Source organism: Odocoileus virginianus, chromosome 12, assembly GCF_023699985.2.
Source record: "Odocoileus virginianus isolate 20LAN1187 ecotype Illinois chromosome 12, Ovbor_1.2, whole genome shotgun sequence".
Taxonomy (NCBI): domain Eukaryota; kingdom Metazoa; phylum Chordata; class Mammalia; order Artiodactyla; family Cervidae; genus Odocoileus; species Odocoileus virginianus.
Genome location: NC_069685.1, coordinates 59,996,200 through 60,009,756, shown reverse-complemented (window position 1 = coordinate 60,009,756; position 13,557 = coordinate 59,996,200). Strand labels below are relative to the sequence as shown.

At 47.8% G+C, this 13,557-nt stretch overlaps 2 protein-coding genes across 3 annotated transcripts in view; one reads left to right on the top strand and one right to left on the bottom strand.

The window, feature by feature from the left end:
* The window catches only part of DAO (D-amino acid oxidase), a 29,551-nt gene that overhangs the window by 12,506 nt on the left and 3,488 nt on the right, over positions 1 to 13,557 (top strand). Inside the window, exons 7-11 of one of the 2 annotated variants that reach the window (XM_070475450.1) lie at positions 307 to 411; positions 1,339 to 1,421; positions 3,248 to 3,365; positions 4,012 to 4,110; positions 13,174 to 13,291. In XM_070475450.1, coding sequence (XP_070331551.1) covers positions 307 to 411; positions 1,339 to 1,421; positions 3,248 to 3,365; positions 4,012 to 4,110; positions 13,174 to 13,287 — 519 coding nt within the window. In that variant the 3' untranslated portion in view covers positions 13,288 to 13,291. Of the gene's footprint in view, positions 1 to 306; positions 412 to 1,338; positions 1,422 to 3,247; positions 3,366 to 4,011; positions 4,111 to 5,289; positions 6,608 to 13,173; positions 13,292 to 13,557 lie in introns of those variants that run through there. The other variant, XM_020876044.2, reaches the window with a different exon arrangement.
* Positions 9,281 to 13,557, bottom strand: part of SVOP (SV2 related protein) — a 68,046-nt gene continuing 63,769 nt past the window's right edge. Inside the window, exons 15-16 of the mRNA XM_020876043.2 lie at positions 12,730 to 12,819; positions 9,281 to 10,931 (exon numbers count right to left, since the gene is read on the bottom strand). Coding sequence (XP_020731702.1) covers positions 10,725 to 10,931; positions 12,730 to 12,819 — 297 coding nt within the window. The 3' untranslated portion in view covers positions 9,281 to 10,724. The remainder of the gene's footprint in view (positions 10,932 to 12,729; positions 12,820 to 13,557) is intronic.

Sequence of the window (13,557 nt, the reverse complement as noted above, 5' to 3'; positions counted from 1 at the left end):
TTTCTCCGTTCTGTAGTACTCCTTTCCAAACACATTATAACATTTATATCACCCTGGAACCAACAGCCTATGAACAGATAGTACCAGCCCCATTTAATAGCTAAGGAAGCTGAATCTTGTGGAGGGGATGGGACCTTTCTGAGGTCACACAGTAGGTAAATGGCAGGGCAGTATTGGAGGTAGGTCCTCATTGAGCCCCACTCCCTAGCTGTTTCACAGTGAGCAGGGAGCTGCAGCGTGGGAGAAGCCAAGGGATCCCAGGGTCCTAATCCCTTTCAACCCACCTGCCCTGTTGGTTGCTCCCAGGTGGCAAGAGAAGGCGCTGATGTGATTATCAACTGCACTGGGGTATGGGCTGGGGCGCTGCAACCAGATCCCCTGCTACAGCCAGGCCGAGGGCAGATCATTAAGGTAAGTCTGAAGGTGAGGGATGAGCTCTTGCTGACAGATTGTTTCTGCTTGCTTATTTCATCTGTAAAGATAAAGGCTGAATGGGAACTTCTGAGAGAGGAAGCCCCACCCAGTCTCCAGGGAATTTGCATGTTAAAGAAACAAGAAGAACCAAGAAAACAGCCCTCCGAAACATACTCCTTTTTTCTTTTTTTGGCAGAGTCCTTAATAGGAAAGCATGTATATGTGTGTGTTTGTTCCTATATGGGAGCTGCATACGCCGGTATCAAAATAAAAGAGGAAATGTTTACGAAATGTCTGCTAAATGACAAACACAGGCCCAAGCATTTCATCATGTTAATTAATTTGACCCTCACAGGAACCTTTTGAGATGGGTACTATCACATCACCATTACCATTTTACAGATGGGGAAACTGAGGCATGGAGGGATTAAGTAACATGTACAAATTCATACATATCATAATAAGTGGTGGAAATGGGATTAGAACCCAGGCAACCTGGTTTAAGAGCCCGAGTGAGTAAGCATTGTTCCACCCCACTTTTCACTGTGTACATCTGTCTATGTGTGAAGCATGCCTATTTGTGAGTATGTGTGCTTATGTGTGCCCATGTGAGCATACACGAGTGTGTTCATAGGTATGTGTGTTCCCAAGGTGAGTGAATGTGTGTGTGCATTTACACATGTGTGTTGGGCTGCTCTGAGGGTGAGGATGTGTGATGCTTTGGGGACCAGGGGTGACTCTCCATTAGGACAGCTCTTCCTGCAAAAGTAAGCGGTCAGGTGCAGACTTGGGACAGAGCGGTCAAGGGAGGGCCAAGGGACGACTGTGCCACTCCTGCCAGAACATGTGGTCTTAAAGGGACTAGGGGAAGGGAGCCCACTGATCTCACTCTCCTGATGAAACTTCTCTGTCCTCAATCAACAGGTGGATGCGCCATGGTTGAAACACTTCATTATCACCCATGACCCTGAGAGAGGCATCTACAAGTCTCCATACATCATTCCAGGGTAAAAAGAAATCTGACACTGCAGGGCGAAGGAGGGAGGACCTTCCTGCTCTTTTTATGCCCTTGCTGCTTGCCCCAGGGCTCTTGCTTAATCTTTTCAGGTTTTTTTCCCTCCAATGTTTTTAAGTGAGACTGAGCAAAAATTGAACCTCTGAGAAGGCAGGACTCAGCCTTACCTGGGCTCTATCTTGAACCTGATTTGGGATGACAGGAGCGGTGAGGCTGGAGACAAAGACAGTGGATGCCACGGCAGTGACATGAGCAGTGTTGTGAATGGCCATAAAGGGACTGGGGTGGGGGCTGATGATGATAGTATTGTTGATGGAGGAATAGTGGGAGCGGGGATAGGCCAGTTCAGTCACTCAGTGGTGTCCGACTCTTTGCGACCTCATGGACTGCAGCATGCCAGGCTTCCCTGTCCATCACCAACTCCTGGAGCTTGCTCAAACTCATGTCCATTGAGTCAGTGATGCCATCCCACCATCTCATCCTCTGTCGTCCCCTTCTCCTCCTGCTTTCAATCTTTCCCAGCATCAGGGCCATGTTGTTATAGATGAGGAGATCAGTGTGGATGATGGATGGTAGTGAGTGGGAATCGGGGGTGGTAGTTGGTGCTGATGGAGATGACACTATCCATGTTGACTTCTAATAATGTGGCAGGGACTTTCCTGGTGGTCCAATGGCTAAGATTCTGTGCTCCCAGTACAAGGGGGTCCACTTTGATCCCTGGTTGGGGAACAAGATTCTGCATGCCACAACAGTCAAAGATCCCATGTGCCACAACTAAGACCTGGTACAGCCACATTTTTAAAAATGCGGCAGTCACAACAGTCTCAAAGGCCATGTTAATGGTGTGACTGTGCTGACTGCCTCAATGGCAATTTTAGTGGTGTAGCAGAGATGATAGTGTTTATGCAATGCTAATGGTAGAAATGGTCAAAGGAGTGGATGGTGATGACATGTTAATGGGAGCAAGGAAGGCAGTAGTGAAGATGATGTTGTTGATGGAGAAGACAGTATTTTCCCCAATGTTGCTGAGATGTCATTGACATATAACATTGTGCTGTATGTTTAAGATGTACAACATGATGATGTGATATATGTATATACTGTGAAATGATTACCACAATAAGGTTAGTTGACACATTCATCACATTACCTAATTACAGTTTTGTGTATGTAAGTAGATACATACATACATATGTAGATCTTGGCGAGAACATTTAGGATCTACTCTCTTAGCAACATTCAAGGATATAATACAGTATTGTTAACTATCATTTCCATGCTGTACATTAGAAGGGATGACAATGATGACAGTGATGTTAATGGTGAGGGTGGAGGTGGTGGCAGTTGATGGTGAAGAAATGGCAATTGTAGTGATGTTGGTGCTACTAGTAGGGATGATAATGTTTGGGTTTTTTTGAGTTTTTTATATTTAATATTCTAGTTTTATTGAGTCTGGTTGATTTACAATATTGTGTTCATTTCAGGCGTACAGCAAAGTGATTCAGTTATACTTACACGTATATTCATTCTTTTTTAGGCTCTTTCCTCATTTGTTTTAACACAGAATATTGAGTAGAGTTCCCTGTGCTACACAATAGGTCCTTCTTCGTTATCTGTCTTACAGTGTGTGTGTGTGTTCATCCCAAGCTCTTGGTTTATTCCTTCCCCTCATTTCCCCTTTGGTAACCATAATCTTGTTTTCAATTTCTGTGGGACTATAATGGTGATCTAGGTAAGGGTGAGCGTGGCAGTGGCTCCTCCCCCTTTATCTCAAAGGCTCCGTTTTCCTTCATCTTTGACCTTGTTCACTTTATCCAGGCTCCAGGCAACAACTCTTGGCGGCATCTTCCAGCTGGGGAACTGGAGTGAGACAAACAATATCCCAGACCACAACACCATTTGGGAAGGCTGCTGCAGACTGGAGCCCACACTGAAGGTAAGGTGGGGAGAGATATTCTTGCCTTAGACCAGGAACCTAGCAGCTTGATGATTATAAGGAAACTTGAGGGTGGGAAGATACTGTGACTGGGACAATTGAGCAAAATAATTCCAAGAAGGGACTGACAATGGAAGTCCTGCTGTGGGCCAATGAAACCTATCCAATCGTGGCTAAGAGTTGCTCTCTCTTGAGGTGACATCCTCCAAACATGTCTTCACATGGAGCCGATGTGCTTGTTGCAGAAATCTCAGTTTTCACATTTGTCTGCTAGTGGTGACAACAATAGTGACAGAGGTGAAGGTGGGGATGCAGTGGTCGGTGTTGGTGATGAAAGCACATGGGACTTCCCTGGCAGTCGGTGGCTGGGACTCCACATTTCCACTGCAGCTGTGTGGGTTCTGTCCCTAGTCAGGGAACTAGGATCCTGCATGAAGTATGGCCTGACCAAAAGAAAAAAAATCTGAACGAGGTGATAATGATGGTGATGAGACCCTATTATGGTGGTGGCTGGTGGTGATGGTGGCTAATACAAAACCATGACTGGTGGTGGTGGTGGTGAGCTCCCAAAAGCTGTCTCGACCACCTACAAATGGCATCAGGAAAAAAAAATCCAGAGTTGAATTACCAATGCTTTTCTTCCCAGGATGCAAAAATTATCGGTGAATGGTCTGGCTTCCGGCCAGTACGCCCCCAGGTTCGACTAGAAAGAGAACAGCTTTGCTTTGGATCTTCAAACACAGAGGTATGCCCTCTTGGCAAGGAAAACAATAGCCTCTCCTGACACCTAAGAAGGCACTGGCATTCTAGGGAGCAGTCATGCTGACTTCAGGCAGGGGCCATAATGGCTAATAACCCCTCCTCTATAAATGGGGAAACTGAGGCCCAGCGATGGCAAAGGACACGCTCAAGTTTATACAGAGGGCGGTTTTCATCTGCTAAAATCTGTGTCAAGCAGAAGGAAAAGGGGGCATTTATTGAGCATCTACTTTGTGTCCACAACGAGAACAACCCCGTCGAATCTCCCCTACAGCTCTCTGGGACAGGGGTGGTTGTCCCCATGCTTCAGATGGCAAACTGGGGTTCCCAGAGGTGGAAGTCACTGGCCTCCGTCAGACCAGTGGTGAGGGCAAGGCTGGGAAGTGGTTTGAATTTGAGTCCAGTGTCATTTCTCAGAAGTCTATGTTGGGTGGCCCATCACCCCTTTAGGGGCCCCCTCATCTCCTGTCTCATGGGGTGGGAACTGGGTTTATCGAAAAGGCGAGAATTGTCTGGGGATGAAGAAATCTGGGTCACCCTTCCTCCTTTATCCCAGTCGTATGGTGTGTCTATGTGTGTAGAAGAGTTTTGTGTATGTAATGTATGTATACAGAGAATTGCGGGTCCATCCGTAAAAGAAGTTGTCTGTGCGGGGGTGGGGCGGGGGAGTTGGGGGGAGAGTCACGTGTAGAAGGTAACTCCCTGTTAACAGTTTCAGCTTTGAAAAAGGCCCCTGGGGTCTAACCTCTCCTGAGTTCACCTATATAGCACCCCTGCTTTTCTTTCCTCCCAAGGTGGATAGGAGAATCTATTTATTAACACAGGAGGTTCAGCTGTCTGGAGCAGTATGGGAATGAGGAAAGTGATTTAGGGAACTTCAAATAATTTGATGTGGGGTGAAGGAAAGCTCTGATCAAGTTCTAGATGATTCTACTTTTCCTGTGCCGAGTGCTCAAAGCAGGTCCATTTCATAAGTAGAAGAGAAGTCTAGGATACGGACCTCCAGTTCCCTAAACACCCCCCTCCCCTTGCTGCTCTCCCTGGGGCCTGCCATCCCACCATGCTGCCAAGAGAAGTTCTGATACCATCAGGATTGACCCAGGATTCTTCAGGAGGCTCCTGAATTTTCCAGGGCAGCCCAGAACTTCTCTCTTGCCTCTCCCAGGTCATCCACAACTATGGCCACGGAGGCTTCGGGCTCACCATCCACTGGGGCTGTGCCCAAGAGGCGGCCAAGCTCTTTGGGAAAATTCTGGAAGAAAGGAATTTGCTCAGGATACCACCATCCCACCTCTGAAGAAGCTAGTGACCACCGCCTCCCCTCAATAACTCCCTGCCCCTCCCAGTCACTAAACACTGTGCTCCATCACTTGCCCCACCCCAGCCCACCCCTGCCTTCTTTCTGCAAGAAGCACAGGTGAGAGGGAACACAAGGTCAGTTCCAAGCAGTGAGTCTGTCTCTTCCGACGGCCGAGGTGTCTCTCTCGAGTGCACTTATGTAGTGTCACTGCATCTTTCTTCCTCCTAAGGTGGGTGGCAGAATCAATTAGCATAGGAGGGTCACCTGTCTGGAGCAGGACAGCAGACATGAAGAAGTACAGCCAGAACTGTTATCCAATCAATTCTCCGAGGAAGGAAGGCTCAGAAAATCCAAGTGGTGAGACAGCTCTGAGTGAGGAAGCTCTGAGTGTCGGAGGGTAGGAGGGCTGAGTGTGGAAGGCCTGAGGAGTCTGTGAGTGTGGCAGGGTGTGAGGGAGCTCGAGTGGCAGCTCTAACGAGCGGGCTCTGGGTGAGGAAAGCTGTGGAAGCTGCTAGTGAGGCAGCGGGTGTGGAAAGCCTGAGCGTGGGGAGTCCTGAGTAAGGCTTAATGTGATGCAGCTCCGAGCGAGTGGGGATGTTGCAAGGTTGGTGCAGTAAGGCCGCAGAAAGCACTTGAGAGAGGGCTGTAACGGATTTCACGGCAGAAGTCTTTCAGCCACTGTGGTGTGAGGAGGCAGGAGAGATGAGACATTGAACAGCATGTCATGCCTGCTCCACACCCATGCTAGCACCACGCTATCTTGATTACTGTAGCTTCGTCCTAAGTTTTAAAATCCCAGCTGGGATTTTGATAGGGATTTTGTTAAATTTATGAGGCCAATTCTAAGAGTTCTGATACGGACACCTTAGTAGTTTTAAGTCTTCAGATTTATGTTCATGGCATGTCTCTATTTTTTTTAGATCTTTGAGTTCTTTCAGGATTGTTTTATAGTTTGTAAATGTCTTGGACTCGTTAAATTTATTCTGTTTTATCCTTTTTGATGCTATTGTGAGTAGAATTGTTTAATTCAGGAAGTGCTCTGTTTTGTGGCATGTGGGGGTAGGGATATTTGAAGTGGTTCATCATCAAATATTCCTGATTAATGGAGAATGATTATATGTGATGTATCTAGAGGTTCAAATGTCAAGGAATCAGAATACAGTAAAGTACCAACAGTGACTAAGTCTGATTGTAATCATGGAATCTTTGAGGAGCCAGAAGGGCAGAAGGGACTTCAGAATGTTCTAGAGCTTTGGGATTGGCCTCCTATGTGCCTCCCACAGCACTCTGCCTTCCTCCATTAATGCCCACATGGTCTGCGTCCCAATGTGCAGTGTTTTCTCCACACTACACTATGAGTTCATGAAGATAGGGATCATGTCTTAATTCTTTTCTGCATCCTCCGTGCTGAATATTATACCAATATATGATGGATATTCCATATGCCATGACATAACCCATAACAGTTATAATGAACAGACTTGAGAGTTTACCTATGTGTTGCTATGGGTTCCCGGCATACCGGTAATTATCATGACCAAGGCTGCCGTGTTTGTACTTCTTGACCCCACCCCTCCCTGACCCAACCAATTGGACCAATGCTGAACTGGACCAATCGGAAGTGGGACACCGGACAGCTGAGTCAGCTATGTTTGCAGAGATGAACCCTGGTGAGCGGAAGCCATGTGCAAGGTTAGGTACATGCGGCAGCCACGAGGGGGCAGAAGGAAGCCAGTCTGCAGACAGGGACAGAAACCAGGGCCTCAGATCCAGAGAGAGGGCTGCCTCAGGCCCTGGTGGCTCTCTATTTTGCAGTTCCATTTATTTCAGAGAACTTTCCAAGGCTGCAAACTGGTTGCCCATCAACCAAACCTGGCCTACAGATGAATTTTATTAGACTCACACATTTAAAATTTTAAACAATCCAACACACTAAAATTAAAAAGAATTTTTTTGATCTAGCAGTCAATATTTTGGAGATTTCACATAAGAATGCAGATTCTTGTCTTGAAAATCAGGTGACCTCATGGTACAACAATATCAGTTGGAGCTGAGTAGCAGCCACTCCCTTTGGACAGGGCCCATGCCCTGTACTCTGCCACAATCTTCCTCTCTTCCTGTTGTTCCTTACACTTCCGTTTCCCATATTTATATCCCCCAGGAAATTAACTACTGTTCCAAGTCTTATTTTACGGTTTTACTTCTTAAAGCTGTTGTATTCCTTGCAACTAAACAGCCTTCATGAGAACTATGTGTCAGGGTTTCTCTTGGCTATCTCCCATCCCACCGTCATTGTCTTCCTTCTCTGTACTAACAGAATCTCAATTTTGTGTTCAAGAGGCTCTGGGTACCCCTTGAACCAGTGGGAGGTAGGCCCTTCCTTCCCCAACTAGGGGATGGCTCCTGCTGGGGTGGGCCTGTGACCCAGGTCTGACTAATGCAAAGCAATAGTAAATCTGCAGGACTTCTCTTTCCAGCCAAAACAACAGACTCTTTAGAAAGAAAACCTGTTGTGACTGCTCCTTCCCCATTCTACCTCTTTGGAAAAAAAAAACTTGATGCCTGGCACACTGGCAGCCACTTTGCCACCATGAGGTTTCACACTTAGGGTCAACGGCTGACATGCAGAGGAGGGTGGAGAGGGAAAGCAAAAAAAAAAAAAAAGCTGGGTCCCTGATGACATTGTTGAGTTGCTGAACTTTCCCTGGAACTGTCTGACTCTGGGCTTGTTGCTAAATGAACAATTAATACTCTAAAGGGTTAAACTACTATTGGTTGGTTTTGCTCTTACTCACAGCTCAAAGTTATTCCAGTCCTTTGATGTTTATTGTCATAACCAAGGAAGACTCCAGACATCATCCTTCAAGGCTCTATGTTGCTTACCATTATTTAAAAATAATGCATATCCATATTCAAAGTCCATCTCTAAGATACTCTTTTTTTCTCACTGCCAACACATCTCATGTATGTATTCCTGAGCATACTTGAAGTAAGGGAAAAAAAGAAACCATGTAACCCTGGCTACATTGAACATTCTTTACCATTTTCTAGTCTTTCCTAACACTGAGAGAGACAGATGACATTTCCATTAATGGAAAGGGGAGCTTTTGGATGGTTCAAAATTAGATACAAAGGTTTTCAGCTAAAGGTCTCATGTGTTTCAGAGGCTTTCACAATGTTTGTGGCAGCTCTTATTTCATTCAATAATATCGATTTTATAAAAGGGCATGCAATTTAGAAAGCCAAGAGTGTTCACCTTTCATTTTCTCGAGAAAACCCACAATTACAAGCTTCTTTGCTCCAGCCCCTGGAATACATCTATGCCCACCAAGTTCTCCTTCCCCACCACAGTCCCCAGTTTCTCCAGGTTATTTGAGGGTGAAGAGAGTGGACTTTCTCATCTGGCAGTGTCTGGTCAGCTGGAAGGCAAAAAAGACAAGCAAAGGTTCTTTGTTACCCAGGAGAGCTCAGCAGACCAGAAATAATTAGAGCTTTAGCCACTCATGGTCCAAAGAAATGTGGGTGACAGAGAGAGGAAGCTCTGCCAAACTGCCCCCTCTGACTGCCTGGGCCCTGGGGGTGCTGCAGACCATATATCCAGGGACATGGGATCATTTGCAGTTGGGCCTGGGCCTGAAGGAGCTGCCCACTGTGATCTCTACACCATTAGCAGCGAGTGTTGCTTCCAAACAGACTCAAAGTCGGCAGCCAACTGTGCACCTTTTCCCCCTTGTTGGAAAGATCATCATATTAAACCATACGAAAGCATCAAACTTACCCTGAATGAACAAAGCTGGCAAGACCATTAAGGTGAACCATCCCTAGGACATTATGACAAACGGACAAACTTCAACCCTTTCAATGTCCATCACCAACATGTTTTAATAAAGATGAACGTACACATTTGGCCTCCTCGAAATGTTCACTTCAAGCAGACATCTCCAAGCAGAGGGTCAGTCTTCTCTGGCCTTTGATGGGATCTGGAAGCTTCTTCCCTCCTTCCCTAGGTTCCTGCCTTCATGATGGGGAAAAGGCTCATAGAAACCAAACCGTGGCAGTGGATGTTGTCTGCTGAGAACAGCATCTGCCCTTCCTCTGGAGGCCAACCCCCAAACCTGGTTGACCTCCCTGTTCTTTCTTTGAAAATGCACGTTTCATACATTTGGGACCTCCCATTCCTCCTACGCACAGCATCTCTGCCATGTGGTCCATCACCAGAACCCAAGGAGTTGTCTCTATGGAAAGACCAAGCCAACCCTTGACTGCAGGGGTGGCAGAGAATCCAGGGAGGAAGGGATCCTGGTCCCCTGACCCTGATGGGAGTGGGTGGTTGGGGGAGCCTCTTTCTGTTTCCCTAGCCACGTACCACACTCAACTCCCAAATGCTGAAACCTGACTTAACTGTTTTCTTGCCCCGAGAGTCACCAGTCAGCCTGACCAAGGAGGCGGCCAGAAAAGAAATCCCCCGGAGTGGCCTTTTCTACTTCCGAAGGGGAGGCCCCTGCTTCGGCTGTGGGCTTGGTTTTCACCGCCCTTTCACCTCCACCCCCAATTCCTGGAGGTAACAACTCTCTGAGGTTGTCATCTGGTGCAAGCCCAGCTGTCCTCGTGCTCACATTTGGATCCCCTAGAACCAGGGACAGTGACTCCAAGAAGGGGCCAGGTGGAAGCATGCAAGAGACGCAAGTTCAAATGCATGTCCATCTTTCAGAGTCTCCGCTACTCAAGCCCTGGGGATGCAAACTGAGGGGCCCCTTCCCCAGGAATATTTCTCAGACCCAAGAAAAAGCTGCTCAGGCCACACCCAGGTCACCTGCAATTTCAAAGAAGAAAGCCTGGGGCCGGGGATGCAGGAGAAACCTAAGAACAGATCCAGTGGGTGGCTGGCACGTGTCATCTTACTGGACGGCAGATCTCACAAGGGTCCGTCTGGGCCTGGACTGTATCTGCAGAGATCTTTTGGTTGTTGTTCACCGAGGGTGTGACCGGCTGACTCTGGGTGGTGTCTGGCTGGCTACTGGTGTCACTGGGCACTCCTGAGGTGGCAGTTTTCCCATGCAGATCCACAGGTTATTAACAGACCTTGACACACACAGAGAACCTCCAAAAGCAAAGGCCTCCCCACCCCCAGGTGGATCTCAATGAATATGAGCAAACAGTCAAGACACAAAACCTTGTTGGCCTGGGCAGTGCCCTTGGGTGAGTTCTCGGTGTGGGCAGTGACGATCGGTGCCCCGCTGGGCTCCACCAGCTGTTCATGCTCTATAGCCTCAAAGGCCAGTGCAGCCCCCCATTGGTCGCTACTCCTGAGAGCCCGAGTTTGACCTGGCGACACCTGTGCCGTGCGCCCCGCGGCCAACCATCTCCTGCCCCCACTCCCGGTGGCTGGACTCCTGCAGTCCGCGGCCTTTGGTCTCAATAGGCAAAAAGCAGGAGGCCAGGGCAGCCAGGAGGCAGCAGCCACTGTAAACGGCCAGCGTCAGGTACACGGATGATTCCAGCATCACCTGGGGGAGGGAGACACACGCTGGTGAGAGTGTCCCTAATGACGCACAGGCGCCACCAATCATACAGATGATGCTGAGGATGCCAGGTCCTCCTGTAAGCCCTCCCTGTCACTGGACTCCCATGGAGTCCTCAAGACAGCTTTATGAGGTACATACTCCAACCCCATTTTACAGAGGGAAAAACCGAGGCTCAAAAAGGATTAAGCAACACAAAGACCAAGGATGGGGCTGGGATTTGAACCCAGATCCCATCAGACTGGAGAGTCTGTTTTTTTTTTTTTTTTTGGCCACACCAGGAAGCATGTGGGATCGTTCCCTGATGAGGGATCAAACCCATGCTCCTTGCACTGGATGTGCGGAGTCTTAACCACTGGACCACCACCAAAGTCCTTCAAGAGTTTGTTTATTTTCTCTCAAAGCAGCACACCTGCTGGCTTCCTATCTTCATGACCCAGGCAAATCACGCAGCAGGTCTAAACCTCATTTCTTCAGCTGTCAAACGGGCAGAAGGGCAGAGGTCACCTCCCAATGAGAAGATGCCTCACTTGGCACCATGCAGGCACTTGGCAAGTTGCCAACCAGTGCTAGTTAATAGTGATGTACAATGTTCAAACACAATGGTACTGGGACAGAACAACTGGCCAAAGCACGTATTAGAATTCTATTTACACAGAAGATTCAGAAGAGAAAAAATTCACACAGACAGAATGCATACCAGTGGTTGCCAGGGGCTGGAGGAGCCAGAGCTGGGAAGTCCTTGTTTAATGGATACAGAGGTTTATTTGGGGGCAAGGAAAATGCTTTGGAACTAGATCAAGGTGGTGGTCCCCGACATCACGACAGTGCTAGAGGCCAGTGAATCATTCACTTTGGTTTTTTTTTTTTGCAAATATTGACTTTTTGTTTATTAAGTTCTTTTTTGTTTTTATTTTTCTATTTTATTCTTTAATTAATTAATTAATTAATTTTACTTTACAATATTGTATTGGTTTTGCCATACATTGACTTGACTTCACCATGAGTGTACATGTGTTCCAAACATGTAAAATATCATAAATAAAACGAATCGTCAGTCCAGGTTTGATGCATGATACAGGGTGCTCGGGGTTGGTGCCCTGGAATCATTCACTTTCTTTTAAAAATTTTTTTTATTTGGCTGCACCACGTGGCTTGTGGGATCTTAGTTCCCCAACCAGAGATTGAACCCGAGCCCAGGCATTAGAAATGTGGAGTCCTCACCACAGAATTGACAAGGAAGTCCTCGAATTAAAATGGTTAATTTTATGTTACATGACTTTCACCTCAATTTTTAAAAAATGATTAAAAACACGAAAAAAAATGAATTGGATATTAAAAAAAGCAAACAGACTCCAATAAAATAAGATCCCCCCCCCAAATAGACAGAACTGCTTCAAGGTACAAAGACCTGAAAAAATCTTCAAGGTACAAAGACCTGAAAAAATCTGCAAGGACACTGAATCATCCGAATCAGAAACTGGGGGCTGGGACATTAGTTTCCCTCTAAGGCATGGTGGCCTGTTTATTCTAATCCAAACTGTTTTTGGCCACATCATCAGAAAGACCCGAGGCTGACTCCCAGCTCCTCCACCTCCCAGCTGTGTGACGTTGGACAAGGCCCGTGACTCTTCCGAGCCTCCGCTTTCTCGCTTGCACACAGTAGGGCTGCTTCCGCAGGGCGGATTGCTAACAGGAGGCCAGGCCGAGCACGCACACCCAGGGCCACGCGGAGGCCCAGCTTTGGCCAGGCCCGCCCCCTCTGTATCGGGGCGACACCTACCTGAGCGATGAACGGGGTGATGAGGGCGCCCACCCGAGCCATGCCGCTGCAGGTGCCGAGGCCCAGTGCGCGGGTCGCCGTGGGGTAGACCTGAAACACAGCCGCCCAAGGGGCTGCCCTGAGAAAATGCAGGCCCCTCCCTCCTCCTGGCTCAGGAAGGATGGAATTCACCCTGTGGGCGGGCCTGAGTGAGGGTCAGTCCTGCGAGGGCAGGGTGGGGAGTCTCACCCCAAAGGGCCCAGGAAACTCAACCAAGAAGGCAGGAGGCCAAGCTGGCAGTGGGAACCTAGGAACGGGGTCCTCTCTGCCCTGCGCGCTGTGCATGCTCAGGCACTAGGCCACATCTGACTCTTTGTGGCCCCTCGGACTGGAGCCCGCCAGGCTCCTCCGTCCATGGGATTTTCCAGGCAAGAATGCCAGAGTGGGTTGCTTTTCCTCCTCCAGGGGATGTTCCCAACCCAGGGGTCGAACCAGCATCTCCTGCATTGGCAGGCGGATTCTTTACTGCTGAACCATCTGAGAAGCCTCTGCCCAGGGTGGTTATATCTAAATAAATAAATGAGTAAGTATGAAATTCCTATTTTTTTTCTTTCTATCATAGAGAATTTCAAACAGACTAAAGTAGAATGATGAAATCAATATTCTAGGACCAAGCACAGTGGCCTGTGTTGGGTTTTTGTTTTTTTAAAATTTTTTGGCCACATCTCATGGCATGTGGGCTCTTAGTTCCCAGACCAGGGATCAATCCTGTGCCCCCTGCATTGGAAGCACAGTCTTAACCCCTGGAGTGCCAAGGAAAGTCCCGCCTGTGTTACTCAATCACATTCA